The sequence below is a fragment of the Macaca thibetana genome, chromosome 12, assembly GCF_024542745.1.
Source record: "Macaca thibetana thibetana isolate TM-01 chromosome 12, ASM2454274v1, whole genome shotgun sequence".
Taxonomy (NCBI): domain Eukaryota; kingdom Metazoa; phylum Chordata; class Mammalia; order Primates; family Cercopithecidae; genus Macaca; species Macaca thibetana.
The window spans coordinates 90,267,994-90,285,024 of NC_065589.1; the positions used below are offsets into that span (position 1 = coordinate 90,267,994).

Below are 17,031 nucleotides of genomic sequence, written 5' to 3' on the forward strand. Positions count from 1 at the left end.
TTTACCTTCGCTAAGTTAGTGAAGAAGTTCTTTTGGTTTTAAATTCCTGAGAAGAGTTGTGGGAAGCCTCTTCCAGAAGGTAATTAGAAAATGTTAAATATTCTTTGGACCTGAGTCACATGCAGTTGCGTTAAAAATGTATTACTAGTGTGTGTGGTATATACACACACCAGTACCCATTAAAAAATTATTATTGTTTTAGACAGGGTCTCACTCTGTCACCCAGGCTGGAGTGCAGTGTAACAATCATGTTTCACTGCAGCCTTGAACTTTCAAACTTAAGTGATCTTCCCACATCAGCCTCCCAAGTAGCTGGGACTATAAGCATGAGTGAAACCACACCTGCTAATTTTATTTTTTGTAGAGACAGGGTCTCACTATGTTGCCCAGACTGGTCTCGAACTCCTGGGCTCAAGTGATTCTACTGCCTCAGTTTCCCAAAGTGTTGGGATTACAGATGTGAACCACTGCACCTGGTCCATTAAAAAACTATACCAAATATACCATATATGTATACACATACTTCACATATATAAAGGAAATCTAGTAACATTTATCACCAACATATGCAAATGAAAAACATAAGACTGAATGACTGCACATAGAAATATATTAAGTATTTTATCCCAAATTTAGTTCAAACACGATCTGGAAACACAAAAGTGAACTCAAAACCAAGGCAAACGACAATTAATTCCATACCTAATAATCCAGTGTCTATAACATCTTCATTTTTCAAATTGTCAGCATGCAACTCTGCAAATACAAAGAGGGACTTAGGTAGGAAAGTAATATTGTAATTTGAAAAGTACCTCAAGGGCTGTGAAGGCATTGAGAAGCTGTGGAAAGTGCTCTGGAGTCACATAAAGAACTGGGTTCAAATTCTGATTCAATTTACCAACTATATGACCTTAAGCAAGCAAGTGAATGTGTTGACCACTAAGGGAGCTAACAGCCATATACTGTACATAGAATGAAAGTACTGTTTATTCCCGAAGGTAGTTGTAAACACTAAAGGGCATACTAGGCAGAGTTCAGTTCCTTTCTCCATTCTTCAAAATAAGCACGGTACAATGTCCTCTGCAATGGAATTCCACTTATCATGGTTTTGTGACTTTATGATACAAAGGCAAGGTCTCCGAGCAAAAGAGAAACAAACCACCTAGGAGACAAAACTATCAGGATTGCAAAAAAAAGGTAAAAAACGGGGAAGGGGAATGATAAAGAAATGAAACATTGGTAGTCAACCATTTAAGACTGACAGTTTGCATTTTATGCACATTCACAGCTTACTATTTTATGAAGAGGTAAAACCTACATCAACTGGCCAATGTGTCTCCTGCATGAAAATCAAGCATTGTAAGGTTTCGGATGCCATGCCATCTGCAGCCCACTAAACTCTGGGAAGCAATGAAGACAAATAAAAAATGGAGTTAAATAGATTTAATTATATTTAATGAAGTACAAATATAACACTTCATTGACAATGTTTTGGGTGCTTTTCATACAAGAAAGTTCTTTTGTTTTTTTTTTTCAGTAACTTGGCAAACGTCACAAACTAGTAAGAATGGAAATTTAAACTTAACTCTGCTTCCTTCCACTATAACATACAGTAGCCAACTAAATTATACAACCGTACGCCTTGCAATAAACTTTCAACCGGCCAGTATTTCAACTTTTATTATTTTCCTCTAATAAAATTATCAGAGGAAGAGTGGACTATACTTCCTGCAACAGAACTCTGTGCACTACACCTGGACACAAACTTAAAAACTGAAAGGCTAATTATTTTACGTATAAAAGTAGAAATTTGGACTATGCGATAAAAATCTTTGTCCCTCAGGATTCTGTGTAGAGGAATTGGTGGACAGCACATCTTTATTTGTGGATGAAGGCCACTGAACATAGATAGCCTATTTTAATTATATGCACTTTTCACAGTCTCCTTTTAATGGTGGGTGTTTCGCCTTTTGTTTAATCTTGACAGTATTTCATCCCCCGTGTTTAAGGACTTGAAGATATTTCTTCAAGAGTACCCATTTAATCAAAAGATCCTTTTTAAAAATGGGTCTCCTGATCACGGATCAGGACGCTCCACTTACAAAAGGGCTGGAAAGCAAAGTAAGATGCAAATGAGGACTCTGGGTGAAAGCAGCTGCCACCCTGCGGGCTTAGGCAGCACGAAGGGAGAAGGGTGGTGGCAAGAGCCACACCCTGACTCAACTTTACTCTGGACAGACTTTCAAGGCCTCGGCTTCAATACCTTTCACGATCAAGTAGGCGATGGCGAGGAGGAAGGCGAGAAGGATGGCGAAGAGCAGCGAGCAGAGAATAGAAAGGACCTGGACCGGCCACCGCCGAGGCTGGGTTCTGCTGCCCGCGGCCGCGGGAAAGATACCATTGCGCTTATCTGGCAGGACAGGCGACCCGTCCCCGTCCGGCGGGAGCAGCGAGCCCTTTCTGGGCTCTGACCACGCCCCAGCCGAGAACTCCGCCCGCAGGTCGCGGGCCACTTGGTCGCATCCCTCCTCCTCGTCGACTTCGCCTTCACCCCAACTGTCCCCCTGAGTAAAGGAGGAATATGTTGGCCCAGCCACAGGGCCCGGGGTCCCGGGACGGCGGCGCCGCAGAGCCGACCGCCACCCGCTCTCCGCTAACGACATGGCGCGAAGCACAGCGAAACCCGCGGAGTATGAGCCTCTCCCACCTGCCCCGCCCCGGGTCCGCAACAGCCAATCCGCGGCCGTGGCCGCTACCACCATGCCTCAGAACCCAGGGGTAAACCACGGAGAGCAAGGTTGGGCGGCGGGTTGCAAAGGAAGTCGTAGGGCCTGAGAGGTGGGATGCGCTTGGACCAGAGCTCGACCCCAGGGCTGTAGCCGGAAGGGGGAGCAGGAAAGCGCGCAGCGAGAAGTGGGCGGAGGCCGAAGGCGGCCGAGTATCCACTCCCTGCGGCGCTTCATCCCTGCCGGAGACCTCCGCCACTGCCGCGTCACCAACGGGAGCGCGAGACCCGACAGCCCCAAAGCCGCATCTTTTCGACGCCGGGTCCTAGCGCCCGCCCGCGCCTTCCGACACATTCCCGAACCTATTTGCCTTCTCCCTTCTTCCTCTCTACGCTCACACTCTTCTCCAGGTTCCCCTATTAAGAAAGGGCAGCTCTCTGCCTGGTACTCTCGCGGTGCCTTCACTGCTCACCCCATCTCCCTTTAGTGTGGTTCTCCCCACCCGTACCACAACTTCCCTCACGCTACTCGACACGCCTCCTTCCTCCTCCGCCCAGGCGCGCGCTCTCCACCTGGTGCGTACCGAGCTCGAACCCTCTCCTCGGAACCCCTCCTTTCGCCTTCCCCGCCCCCTCCCCTCCGCCTCGAGCACTGCGCGCGCGCATTCGGTCCCAGCCACCGCTAACACTAGAGGCTGCTTACCCCCGCCCCCTCCACCCTACCCCTGGCGGCCTCAGGTTTGTGGGGCGTACGTAACTCGGGCGGGGAGGGGGAAGGTGGCAGACCCCACTGCCCCACCCCCTACGGGGTGAGGCGGTCTAAGCTCGGGAAGCTGGGACACGGTTGTCTTCCCTTCCCCTGGGGAAGTTGGTAGAGTTTTCCCGACGGAGGACTCGGCGCAGAAACTTCCTCCGTCCTCCCCCCGCCCCATGCAGGCGACGCCGAGTGAGGCTGAGGCTGCGGGCGAATCGCCGCAGAGTTGCGTGTCGGCCTCGCATTCTGATTGGACAGCGGGGAAGCCCGTCAGCCTGTTGGCCTCGCTGATCCCGCCCCGTAGCGCAGGGCAGCCTTTAACCTTTAGCCCCAGTGGGCGCCAGCCACTCAGATCGCTTCTTGTTGGTATGTGTAGCGGCAGTGGCCGCCGGCGGAGCAGTCTGAGCCCGACGATGAGGCCGGGGACGGGAGCTGAACGTGGAGGCCTCATGGTGAGTGAAATGGAGAGCCATCCTCCCTCGCAGGGTCCTGGGGACGGGGAGCGGAGATTGTCCGGCTCAAGCCTCTGCTCCGGCTCTTGGGTCTCTGCTGACGGCTTCCTGAGGAGACGGCCCTCGGTAAGGGATCAGTGGGGCAGGGGGAAGGCGGCACAATGAAAAACGGAGTGAGAGAAACAGGAAGCTTTCTCCGAAAGGAGAAGAAGATAAGAGTGGACGAAGGAAGAACTCGAGATGGTGGGATATGTTGTGAGGGAGAGAAGTGGAGGGTGGGGATGCACAAAGAAGGATGTGAGACCCTGGAAGTACCCCGTAGGCTTGGCCTAGACAGATGCGTGGTGAAGGTGCTGGCTCTTGGGCGGGGTGAGCGTCTTGGAGCTTTAGGCCCGATTTAGCTGGAAGGGGGAGGGAGGGGCTTGATTCTGTAAGACTTTAACAGCGGCTGCCAAAATTTGTTTTCATTACTTGTGGGGTCGTCTGCATGGGGAACTGTTAGGACAATTGACAGGAGATAATTAGTTGGTTTTAATTTAAAACATGGAACAATGGACTCATCGGTAAAGAAAGTAGTTGTCTTTTTAAATTGCGTTGAAAGGGATGAATTAGTTGTTTGCATTTAGTGTCCGTGAGTAACAGAACCTCAGTCTTTAAAAATGTATTTTTGACAGAAGGAATTTTACCTGTCTTAAAGGTTATGTTAGGAAATAAGTTTGTTAGGAGTGAATTGTCCCTGGGTGGCACTACTGTTTGTGTTTTATAAGACTGACTTTCACCTGAATTAATATGATAGAGCATTTTAAAGTTTAAAATCAGTAGTGTTATAAAATAACAATAGCTGGCTATTTTTTGTATTTGCATGAAATAGAAGAATTGTTGTTTTCACTGTAACAGTTTTAAGATTAGTATTCAATATGTATCCTCCAAGCTTAGCAAGCCAGTTAGTAGCTGATTAAGTCAATGCTTAAAAAAAAGAGAAAACCTATGATCCAGCTGTCCAGTAATCATCTTAACTTTTCCCGTTTTGTTGCGGAATTTGCAAGCTCGTTTTAAATACTAGCAGAATGCATTTTGTTTAAAACAAGGTATAGATTAATCCAGTGACATTATTATGCATAAGCTTAATATTAGGTTGCTTCAGATAACTGATTTGTTGAAATGAGATTTTTGAGAAGCGTTTAGTATTATTTGCTCATTTAAAAACGTTCGCTGTTTTTCAGATGGGGCACCCTGGCATGCATTATGCCCCAATGGGAATGCACCCTATGGGTCAGAGAGCGAATATGCCTCCTGTACCTCATGGAATGATGCCACAGATGATGCCCCCTATGGGAGGGCCACCAATGGGACAAGTAAGAATGCTTTTATTTTATTTTGCATTTATTTATTTGTTTTTGCCTCAGGTATTCTGTCAAGATTTCAAAATCTAGGTCAATAGTTATAGCTGTTTAAGGATTAGTTTATGCCCGAATAATTTTAAATAAGCCAAATGTTGAATCATGACTGTAATGGAAATTTGAATGTAATGAAAAAGTCTCCTGAGAAATTTACTGATTACCTCAAAACTAAGAATTTTTTTTTATTATTATTTAAAAGTAAAGTGTGCGTCCAGGCTTTTATTTTTAATGATTATTTTTTCAACCATGCCAATTGAAGTTAATGGTCTAAAAGTAAATATTATCTGATACAGCAACATAACTGATTTTGGTAGACCATGTAAATAAATAGAATCTGAAAATAGCAATTGTTTTGGTTTAGAGCGAATTTTATTCCTGAAATATCTTCCTCTGTGTGTGTTGGAGGAGAGTGAGGGAGGGTGGGGGGTTTGTGCTCTATAATTCTGATTCTTCATAGGACAGTGCCAGTAGGTACTTCATTTTCCACTTACACTATTTTTTTTTAATGCTTATTGCTTCTACACTCCTGCTTATGAGCTGTCCCTTCCATCTCTAGCATAAATTGTAAATGGACATTTTGTAGAAGTGATTTGGATCAAAAGGTTTTAATGCTGATTCAGTGATTTCGGTAGAACTGAGTTTCTAGAGAAGCATCTAAGAAAGGTAACAGGTTCAGTTACCATGAGTAATTTTGTGCTCCATGTTAAGTTCTATATAGATCTTTAGGTGGCTGGGTTATTTCCATTTGAGTATTTCCATAAATCATCAAAAATTTAGGCTAACAAAATATTTTGGAAGCCAATTTCATGTGATCTTTTGCTAATTAGTACTGTTTGATAATTGTTTAAGCTTTCATGGTTAAAGTTATTGGTGAAATTGCAGTGGGAAAAGGAGCTTGCTATGTGTCTGTCTCTTTTTACTTAACCTTAAGAGTAGAAGGGCTTAATGTCAAGTGATTTTCCTCTTTTTTTTTTAATTTGGAATGTTGCCCTTAATTTTGTTTAAAAAAAAAAAAAAAAAAAAAACCTTTATTCAAAGACACCAGCCCCAAAAGATTCTGCTTGCAGGAGTTCTTTAAATAAAAGAGCCTTTTATTCTGTGACTTTAGAATAACACAAATTTTAAAACTCTCTAGGTGATGGAGAAACAACTTTGATTCCTCTTCTGTTTCTTTCCATCTCTAAGCAGCAAGGAGCTCTTCTTGTTTTCTTGGTAGAGCTGCTCTAACTAGATAATGAGCTTTAAAAATATTTATTCTTTAAATGCTCTGGTTCTTATTTAAAATTAGTTTCTTTCCACAGAAAGATAAAATAAAACAATTTGCTACTGCCAGATGCTTCTCTCTTTTCTGGGGCCTTCTGTTTCCATTGGGCCAATCAAGGTAAGTTTTGCAAGGGATTGACCTGCTTACCCTTGCTGTAATGGTGCTATTGCACTACCAAAACCAAGATACCAGCTAGTCATATTTCTAGTAAAAAAAAAAAAAAAAAAAAAAAAAAAAAAAAATGCAGATTTTATTTTTTAAAAGTACTTTCATGTATCTCATTGACATAAGCTGGTCACAGTTTGCTTTATGGCCCTTTCTCTGTAGCTATATCAGTGACCATCTTTCTAGTAAGTTTACTTGGTATACATCCATTCAAATAACTGATTTTTTTTGTGTTGTTTCCTTCTACTTTTTCCTAGGCTAATAATACGCCATGTGCCTTTAAGTAGACCTGATTATTTAGATGTTTAGAATTCTTCTCCCTCTGAAGGCTCCTGTTAGTATAATAAATAAATGTTTTAGTAGGAGTTATGCTCTGAAAGTCCCAAAAGAATCTCCACTGTTTTTGTAAGATTTATATAATTCCCTTTTGCTAACAAATATGGGGCCCAAATCTTGGGGAAAAAAAAAATTCTTATTTTAGCTTTAAAACGGACTGGGAGAGCATGGATAATTTGAATTCTCAAATCGGAAATCTTACTTGAAACTCTGTAAACATTGCTTTAAAAATTAAAGGTGATAATAAATAGCACAATTGATCTTTTTCCTGCATTATTTCTTCTGCCACTCTCAGAAGTACTCAGAAGTAGTAAGTGGTCAGAAGATAATTGAGATGAAGCAGGATGTCTGTCTGTATCATTTACAGTTGTGACAGTTGGGAGGGTTCTGCCATGCAATTTTAAAAAGTCAGTTCACAAATTCTTTAGACTTTGGGACTGAAGGTTATGAAATCCTTCATGTATTGAGTGGTTTTCATGAACATCTCATGCTGGGACTAGCTAAAGACTAAAATTGGTGGCAGTCTTACTTGCCAAATAATTGTGGTCTTTGGAATGTTACCAATATGACATGAAATTATAAAACTTGTTTGTAAAATAATATGCAGACTGGATAGCTTAATGATGTACGGAAGCCAGGGTTCATAATTTCTCAAATGCATCAAGCTATTTAGCTTAAAGAAGTAGTGTGTTCAAATTTTTTTTTTCTTATTCATGAGATGACCTAGAGTGCCATCTCATGCATTTAGGCTGACTCTTAGTAGTAATAAATATTTGATGATTATCAAATTGAGCTTAATATTCTTTCAGGTTTATTTCAGTTTTCTATCTTGTAGATTAAATTTGCCTCTTACTCTATAGAACTTTATAGGAAAGTCATAATTTTAGAGTTATAGGATCTTATAGCTGAAAGAGACCTTACAGATTGTTTAAAGCTTTAAATAATATGTGATTTAAGATGCTTTGAGGGATCACTGGTTAACAAAAAAACCATCATGTTAGTAAAGAAAGATAAAGAATTTTCCCTGCTGAATGACAGTACTCAAAAATTTCCCATTGGGAGACGGAGGCAGGTGCATCCCTTGAGCTCAGGAGTTGGAGACCAGCCTGGGCAACATGGTGAAACCCCGTCTCTACAAAAAATATTAAAAAATTAGCTGGGTGTGGTGGAGTGCGTCTGTCGTCCCAGCTACTTGCGGGGCTGAGGCAGAAGGATTGCTTGAACCTGGGAGGTCGAGGCTGCAGTGAGCCAAGATTGCACCGTACACTCCATCCTGGGTGACAAAGTGAGACCCTATCTCAAAAAAATAAAGATTTTCTGTAGCGATTTCTATCAAAATAAAATTATGTCTGAGGCTGTCTTCTTCCTCAGTGTCCACAGTAAATAATGTTTTCATGTCTTACTCTTTTGTCTTTTCTACACAAAGGATGTGCAAGTCCTGCCATCTTTATCACAGATGATTATGCCTTTGCCCCAGAGAGTCCTGCTAGCTGGCCCTTTTTTTTTCCTCCCTATTTTGAGTCTTCATTTTCCTCTATCAATGAGAAGAGTACAGTAATTGAGTTAAGGTCCCTTTCAGCTCTAACAGCCTATGATTCAGTTCAGATCATTTGATAAGAGTAGATGATATCAGATTTTATGGGAAGATATGGAAATAAAAGAACAGAAAATTCCTTTAGTACTGCCTCCCTAATTCTATTTATTCAGTACCTTTTTTTTTTTTTTGGTCTTGGGTCGGTAAACTGATAAATGAATAATTGCTTTTTACAAATGAGTTTGATTTTCTTGTTCTTATATTGAGTAAGGCTGGCTCTAACAGATCTTATTTTATTTCTGTTCCTGATACCACATGAGCCCAAGTCGTCACTCTCCCATGCCTAGGTTATTCAACAGGTTTCGAGTTCAGTTGGTTTTCTTCCTTCAAGGATGCCCCCCTGCCCCCACAAATTTTAGATTTTAGCGTGTGATCTCTTTGCCCTAGAATCTCCAGTGCTTTTCAGTGCCTTGTAACATAGTATCTAAATTCCACAGCTTAACTTTAAAGAACCTCCCCATAGTACATGTCAAAGCAGGATTCAAGGCTGCATGTCTTCACACTCCCTAATTTGAACTTAGGCTGGTCTTTGCAGAGTGTCTTGAGTGATTATATTAGTTCAGAACTTCAAACTTAGGCTGTTCTTACCCTCCTCCCCCCAGCTCAGTATCACTATGAACTTTACTTTGCTTACCTATGTTGTACTATTTCAAATCCTGCCTTCTCCAAAAGTTTCTCAAAAATAACTTTTGCCAACATATACCTCCCCTTCAGATTATTAAAGAAAATATATGTAATCTACCCATAACTCTTACTGTTTCATTTATTTTGGCACTTAGTTATTGACTTGTTTCATGGTGTCTTATTTGCTTTAATTTTCCAACAAGTAATAGATTGTAAGCTCTTAGAGGGCAGGGGCTACGTTCTGTACTTTTTAAGAAGCCTATAGGTGCTGAGCACAGTTCTTGGCACATCATGGGTGCTCAGTAAAATACTTGTTGAATGAATGAAACAAATACACAGGTATTCTTTCCTGCAGTATAAGCCCATTAGTCAGTTAGTGTTAAATGTGACTGTTTCCAGTGGTTACTTGTGACTTTATGTTGTTACTACTTATGCTTGTTTTTAGTGTCTGCCTCTTTACTCTTAACTTTTTCATTGACAAAAATGGAAGATAAATAAGATGAAATAAATAATTTTTGTTTGGAGAATAAAACTAAAATACTTGCATTTACAGTCGACCCTCTGTATCCAGAGATTCAAGCAACTGCAATGGAAAATAGTCTTTTAAAAGACCAACAACAAAAAAATACAAATTTTTAAAAATATAGTATAATAACTATATAGCATTTACATTGTATAAGGTATTGTAAGTAATGCAGAGGAAAAATGATAGAGTAGAATATAGGCCTTGCAGAGAAATTCAGTGTATTGGTACCTTAGACTTACCTGACTGATTTGACAAATTTATTTGTTGCTGTTCCTTCTGAATTACCCTTACTTTTGATTAGCTACAGGATCCATGCCATTGAATTGGGCATTAGCCAGTGACAAAAAAGAGAGAGAATTTTTGTTTTTTAGGTCATCTGCTCATAATTCTTGAATCTGGGTACATGTGGATGACTCAGGCAAGTGCTTTTAAAAAATATCTTAAATCACACCTAATATGTGTAAATTCTTGACTGAATATGGTTAGATTTTTGACAAATGTTACTAGTGAGACTATAGATACGTTTATTTTCATTATATTTAGAGAGCAGTTCATTTAGATATGAGCTCATCCATTCACAAACTAAGTGTGGAAAGATCTAAGGAGGACCACATCAGTTGAAAAGAATGACCTGCATCCCCCCGTCCCCTTTTGAAATTCAGAAGGCATAATATTTACTAAGATACTGAGAAGTCTTGCAGAAGGCTTTTACAATTTTTACTCAGTATTTCTGTTTTATTTGACCAACTCCCCCAACACCCCCTTCCCTAGTTTCTCTGACTCCCTGGTACCTGTTTGTTTTGCTTTATGTAGCACATTGTATGAAATTAGCATTTTGTGAGAAATGCTGAATTAGGGCCCTTTATTCTTTTAGTTTGCTTTTTAGGAGAAAAAGGCAACATCAAAATAAGTTAGTAGTAACACACATATACATAAATGAAGCAGCTTGTAGAGTGCAATGAATGTATTCATTAGTGGATCAAAAGAGGGAACAAATCAATGATTAACCTTTGATTTTTAAATTAGGCTTGTTGAATATTGATGACAAAACTAATAGTAGTATTAATAGATATTGAAGATTTGAAGCTGGGCACAGTGGCTCACACCTGTAATCCCAGCACTTTGGGAGCCCAAGGTGGATGGATCACGTTAGGTCAGGAGTTCGAGACCAGCCTGAATGACATGGTGAAACCCCATCTCTACTAAAAATACAAAAATTAGCAGGACGTGGCGGTGCACACCTGTAATCTCCGCTACTTGAGAGGCTGAGGCAGCAGAATTGCTTGAACCTGGAAGGCGGAGGTTGCAGTGACCCGAGATCGCGCTATTGCACTCCAGCCTAGGCAACAATAGCAAAACTCCGTCTCAAAAAAAAAAAAAAAAAAAAAGATTCGGTACATGTGTGTAAACCATAGCAGTGTACTAGGGATTTTGGGGTTTTTTTTTGTTTGTTTTGAGACAGTGTGTCTGTCACCCAGACTGGAGTGCAGTGGTGCAATCTCCACTTATTGCAACCTCATCCTCCCAGGTTCTCCAAGTAGTAGGAATCACAGGTGCGTGCCACCATGTCTAGCTAGGTTTTGTATTTTTAGTAGAGTCAGGGTTTCGCCCTATTGGCCAGGCTGGTCTTGAACTCCAAGTCTCAAGTGACCCTCCCGCTTTGGCCTCCTAAAGTACTGGGATTACAGGCATGAGCTGCCTTGCCCAACCTGTTTTTAACCTAGAGAAATAGGTCTGTGTTGTGAAGGTTTATAAGTAGGAATTAACAGATTACATTCCTGTAGAAATTATTAGTCTTTCGTTCTCATTTTTTTTCCTTACCTTTGTTTTTGTTTTAGTCAGTACACATTTAAGTCTCTTGGGTGTGGTACCTAGTGTACAGGTGATGTATGCCCTGCTGTCAAGGAGGTCATTCCTGAGATGCCATTCTGAACTCGTTTTTGTCTTCTAATTGCTGATTTGGTTGTTATGGTATTTCTGTACGTTTGGAAATCTAGTGACTATGAATATTTTATACAGGTTGAATATCTGTAATCTGGAAACCAGAAATGCTCCAAAATCTAAAACTTTGAGTGCCAACATGACACTCAAAATAAATGCTCATTGGAACATTACGGATTTTTTAATTAGGGATGCTCAACCAGTAGGTAAAAAGGCAAATATCTGCAAATCTGAAAAAATCCAAAACAATCTGGTCTCAAGCATTCTATATAAAGGCTACTAAACGTGTATTTGCTTTCTTTCGTTGTCTGGTCAAGTACTCGTACTTTATATATCACTTATTAAACAAGTTAGTCGTACTTAGCAGTTATTAAAGATGTGATTGTCTTAAGTAAATGTTCGGTGTCACAAAGTGAAAATAGCACTCACGCCAAAGTTTTCTCAGTAAGGCAATTTACTTCTGTAGAAGGGTGCGTCTTGTAGACAGAGCCTTCCTGAGATGGACAAGGGAGGGGAAGGGATACTTAACTCCTGACGCAGCTGGTCCCCACTGTTGTGTCTTTCCCCTACTGGCTAGGATTGGACCGCACAATCTAAACTGACCCAGTTGGCTAATGTTTGAAATTGAACCCAGCTATCTAGGCGGGAAGGGGAAGGCTATCCATTATGGCACAAAGCATGTCTAGGCTTGTCAGGGTGCAGCAAGGGCAGGAAGTGTTGTTTACAGTAGGGGTAACTATAGAAACTAGAGAAACAACCAGAAACACTGGGAGTTAAAACCTTTTGAAGAGGAATTTATCATCTCTGTCAGTTTCACCCTCTTGATTTTATAGTTTTTTTCTCTTCAAAATGTCTCAGTATATCTTGTTCTTTTGGGTGTCTAGAGGGAAGAGTTTATCTGAATAAAGTGGAGGAGAGCTCAGGAAGGTTTTGGTGAGAGCTGTTTTTATAAGTCTGCACTAAACTACGAGTACAGCATCCTGTAAGAAAGAGCACACCTATAACGGCTGTAAGCGAAGTAAGGATCGAGGCTGTGATTCTTTTTCATTTACTGAACCACCTCTCTAGCCATCTTGAGAAAGGGTTATCGACTCCAGAATTTTTAGTTAGTTCATTGGATAAAGCAGTAAGTCCTTGTAAGGCCCTTGTTATGTTCCTAGTGAGGTCAGTGTTGTTTGGAATAAAGGTACAACAGTGAGTTTTAATCGTAACACAAACACCCCCTTTTTTGACTAATATCATATCTAGGGCCATTCTGTTTTCCCAGGCCATCTGGCTAGTGGGCCCCAATTGTTCTGTTATCCCTCTGGCAGCATCCCTGGTGTAATTAATAAACCGCTGCTGATTATAATAAATGTGATTTATCCAATCTACATATTTATTAGTTGTCACGAAAATATTGACTCAAATCCTGCAGCTATTTGATCTCCAGTTTTTTTTGTTTTTTTGTTTTTTTTTGAGACGGAGTCTTGCTCTTTCCCTCAGGCTGGAGTGCCGTGGCGCGATCTCGGCTCACTGCAAGCTCTGCCTCCTGGGTTCACGCCATTCTCCTGCCTCAGCGTCCTGAGTAGCTGGGACTACAGGCGCCCGCCACCACACCCGGCTAATATTTTTGTATTTTTAGTAGAGACGGGGTTTCACCGTGTTAGCCAGGATGGTGTCGATCTCCTGACCTCGTGATCCGCCCACCTCGGCTTTTGATCTCGAATTTTAAATTTTTCTGGTACTCCTTGTGGGACTCCAGTTGCATCTAAATAAATGTGGGAGTTGAAATACCCATAAGGAGCTTCCCTTGCTTTACGATGTTGTTTTTTCTTTTTCTGGTGGATGAAATGCCAGGGTAAAAGGGGTAGCCAATTGGACTAGAGCACAAGTGCCACTCCAGTTACTTGGCAGAGTGTCTAGTAGAGGTCCACCGCAATACCACCATATATCTTACTCAGGGGCGAATGAGGGCTGACTGATTGGTAAGCTCTTGGAAAATTTTAAGTTCACTGCATCCTTTTAGGTCTCCAAGGAACGGAACGCTAAGTTTCCTCCCTGTCGTGAGAGACAGGAAGTGAACTTAGTGTCGGGAGATGGAAGCTGGATGGCCCTCGGGCTGACCCACAGGGTGTTGAACTCCGGGATATAGCAGAGAGAGAGCTTGACGCGACTTATTACCCCAAGCTGTGGAATCCTGGAAAAGAGCTACCATACAGCGCATCCCTGGTCAACTGAAGGACCATCCTAGTGAAAAGGGGACAATCTGGACCTCTGGTCTGCCTTGTGAACAAGTATAACAATTGCTTTTGTTTAAAGTGTGGACAGAATATTTGATCCATTCCAACCAGGCATTCGCACCTTGATATCCTGTCTCAGGGGCCAAAGTTTGTTTTAGGTTTTTAACTTCTACAATAGCTACCTTGGTCTTTTCATTAGATGGAGGAGGAACAATAGTTTTGTTGTGAGGTTTTGGAAGAAGGCTTAAGGGTGTAGGCGGTAGGGGATCAATGAAGCATATTTCAAAGGATCTGATAGGTTCTGTTCCTGACACCTCAGCCCCCATACCATAAAACCGGCTTAAAGAAGTGAACCGGCTTAGGGAAGGGGAAGAACTTTGAGGGTTTGAGATAATAACCTGTATTGGATAGTACTAGTTTAGCTCACAGCTAGAGGAAGCTGTTTCTTTAGTAAAATGAATATATGGCTTTAGGAAATTACAACTACTGGTTGGGACAGTCCATCCGTGCGTGCTCTTTAGTGGTCTACAGAACACTGGAACAACTGTGGCAATAAAAGCTGTCTTAGCAGGGTGTGGGGGACAATACTCCCAGTTGACATTGGAGTCTTTATTGAAACCTTTCCAGACTAAATGATCTTGATTCACTAATGTCCAGTCTGAGCAGAGTCAGGAAGGACAGAGGTACTTTTTTGGGGTGGAGAGCTGTCTTTGACTTGACAAGTCTCCACAGGGTATAACAAGACAAGCATCAAATGTAGTAGTTTGAGGCGAAATTGACTCGGTTATATTAAGAACGAGGTGGTCAGCAATAGAGAGAGGAAAGAAGGAGTAATAGAATAGATGCAAGAGAGTTAAATTTTCCTTAGCTTTAGTTTGGTAGGGTTTTCCCCTGGGACTATGGCCCATGACTCTGGCGGGGGGGCGGCACTTTTTTGACTCGGGTGTGATGGGTCCGTCCTTTTTTTGCTGTCTGCACTGTGGTTTCAGTAGTTAAGTGCACTAGGTGTGGTCCTTTCCAGGCCAGTTTGAGCTTTTCCTCTTTCTAGTTTTTGTTGAGGATGTGATCCCCAGGCTGATGTTGATGTACTAGGAACTCCGGGGGCAGTGCCTGTGCTAGGAGACTTTTGGTTTTAAGAGAAGAGAAAGTAGAAGATAGACCAAGTATATAATTTTTAAGGAATTGGTCTTTAGTTTCAGAGGTAGGAATGTCAGCAATGGAGTGTAAATAAGGCATTCCATAGAGCATCTCATAAGGGGAAAGACCAATATCTTTCCGAGGGGCAGTTTGGATTCATAACAGGGCAACAGGAAGACGTTTGGTCCGTGGTAACCGATTCTCCAGGACCAGCTTGGTTAAGTGGTTCTTCAGAGTTTGATTCATTCTTTTTACCTTCCATGATGAAGGTGGGTGTCAAGGAGTATGATATTCCCATCTAATGTCTATTGTTTGGAATAGCTTTTTAATGATGTATGTGCTAAAATGGGTTCCACTGTCTGAGTCAGTATTTTCTATTAACCCAAACCTGGGCGCTATATTTTTAATAAAGGCTTTAACTACATTATTGGCCATTGCATTTGAAAAGGGGATAGCTTCGACCCAGTGAGTGGGGTGATCTATCACAAGTATGTATTTTAGACGCCCTATTGAGGCATCTCAGTGTAATCAATCTGGATACTTTGGAATGGCCTTAAGCCTGGACCGCTTCCCACAAGGGGTAATCTTTTTATAGTTTATTAGTTTTCTTACAAACTAAGCAATTGTCTGTAACCTGTTTGGCCAGGGTATAAATTTCTGTACATCCGTAAACTCTTGAGGACTGCGTCCTCAATTGACCCCAGTGGATCTCTTGATGTAGTTGGGATAAGATTTCCCTCATAAGGGGTTTGGATGACATTTCTCTGTGGTTTGGCAACATCCATTTTCCTTCTGAATTCTCTTCAGCACCTATTTTTATTAGGGTTTTTTTTTTTTTTTTCAGTAGAAGAAAAAATGGGGATCACGTTAGAACAAGGAAGGGAAGGAGTTAAGTGAAAAACAGGCATTTTAGAGGAAACGGCAGCCTGTTTGGCTATCTGATCTGTTAGGTTATTTCCTCAACTTTTCAAAAGAAAGGCTTTTCTGGTGTCTGGGGACGTGGACAATAGCTATTTCTTTTGACAACTGAAGGTTATTCAATACTTGGGTGGTATAGATCCTGATGAGCAAGGTCTTGACCTTTACTGTTAACGAGGCCTCGTTCAGTCCAAATTTTTCCAAATGTATGAGCCACTCAAAAAGGCCTACTTAGAATCGATATAGATGGTTCTTCAAGTACTTTAAGGCTTAGCTGAGTGCAAACAGCTTGCAAGTTTGGGCAGACCAATTACTGGGCAATTTTTTTTGACTCTCTTTGAGTTTGTTTTCATCAATTACTGAATACCCATTGTGTCTTTTTCCCTCAATCACCTGGGAGGAACCATTTATAAGTGTCGTCCTGTCCTGAAGGGAGCTTCTCCTAGGTCTGGTCAGACCTTTGTGTGGTAATCGATTAAATCTAAACATGTGTGCTTTTTTTGTAGATTTGGATCCCCTGTTAGGAAACCTGCTGGGTTAAGCAAATTATCAGTGGCTACTTTTAAATCATCTTTTTTTTTTTAACAGAATAACCTTATACTTTAAGATTCTTGAGTCAGCAAGCTACCTCCTTGCTTACTGGTTTAAGATAGTTCTAACTTTAGTGGGGCGTGCTTACTGTCAATTTTTCTCCAAAGGTTAAGTTTTTGGTTTCTTGGACCAATACTGCGGTAGCTATAATGGATTGGATGTATTGAGGCCATCCACAAGTAACTGGATCTAAGACTTTTGACAGGAAGGCCACAGGCTGCTGAGTGCCACTGTGTTCTTGAGTAAGCACTCCCAAAGCTACCCCATTATCCATGTTCACAAAATGTGGTACAGCTTTTCCAGGGAAGGTAAGGCTAAGACAGGGGTGATTATGAGTCTTTCATTCAGCTCTTTGACCTGATCAACTTCCTTAGAAGTCCAC

General features: G+C 41.6%; 2 protein-coding genes across 16 annotated transcripts in view; one reads left to right on the forward strand and one right to left on the reverse strand.

Annotated features, from left to right (window-relative positions):
- The window catches only part of ARL6IP6 (ADP ribosylation factor like GTPase 6 interacting protein 6), a 43,052-nt gene extending 40,236 nt beyond the window's left edge, over nucleotides 1-2,816 (reverse strand). Inside the window, exons 1-2 of one of the 2 annotated variants that reach the window (XM_050752074.1) lie at nucleotides 2,264-2,816; nucleotides 703-756 (exon numbers count right to left, since the gene is read on the reverse strand). In XM_050752074.1, the coding sequence (XP_050608031.1) occupies nucleotides 703-756; nucleotides 2,264-2,762 (553 nt within the window). In that variant the 5' untranslated portion in view covers nucleotides 2,763-2,816. The other variant, XM_050752075.1, reaches the window with a different exon arrangement.
- Nucleotides 2,817-2,838: 22 nt separating this feature from the next.
- Nucleotides 2,839-17,031, forward strand: part of PRPF40A (pre-mRNA processing factor 40 homolog A) — a 64,676-nt gene continuing 50,483 nt past the window's right edge. For 4 of the 14 annotated variants that reach the window (XM_050752053.1, XM_050752054.1, XM_050752057.1 and 1 more), the window contains exons 1-3: nucleotides 2,839-3,463; nucleotides 3,662-3,931; nucleotides 5,155-5,286. In XM_050752053.1, coding sequence (XP_050608010.1) covers nucleotides 3,848-3,931; nucleotides 5,155-5,286 — 216 coding nt within the window. In that variant the 5' untranslated portion in view covers nucleotides 2,839-3,463; nucleotides 3,662-3,847. Of the gene's footprint in view, nucleotides 3,464-3,655; nucleotides 4,058-5,154; nucleotides 5,287-17,031 lie in introns of those variants that run through there. The other 10 variants (XM_050752049.1, XM_050752050.1, XM_050752051.1 and 7 more) reach the window with 5 other exon arrangements.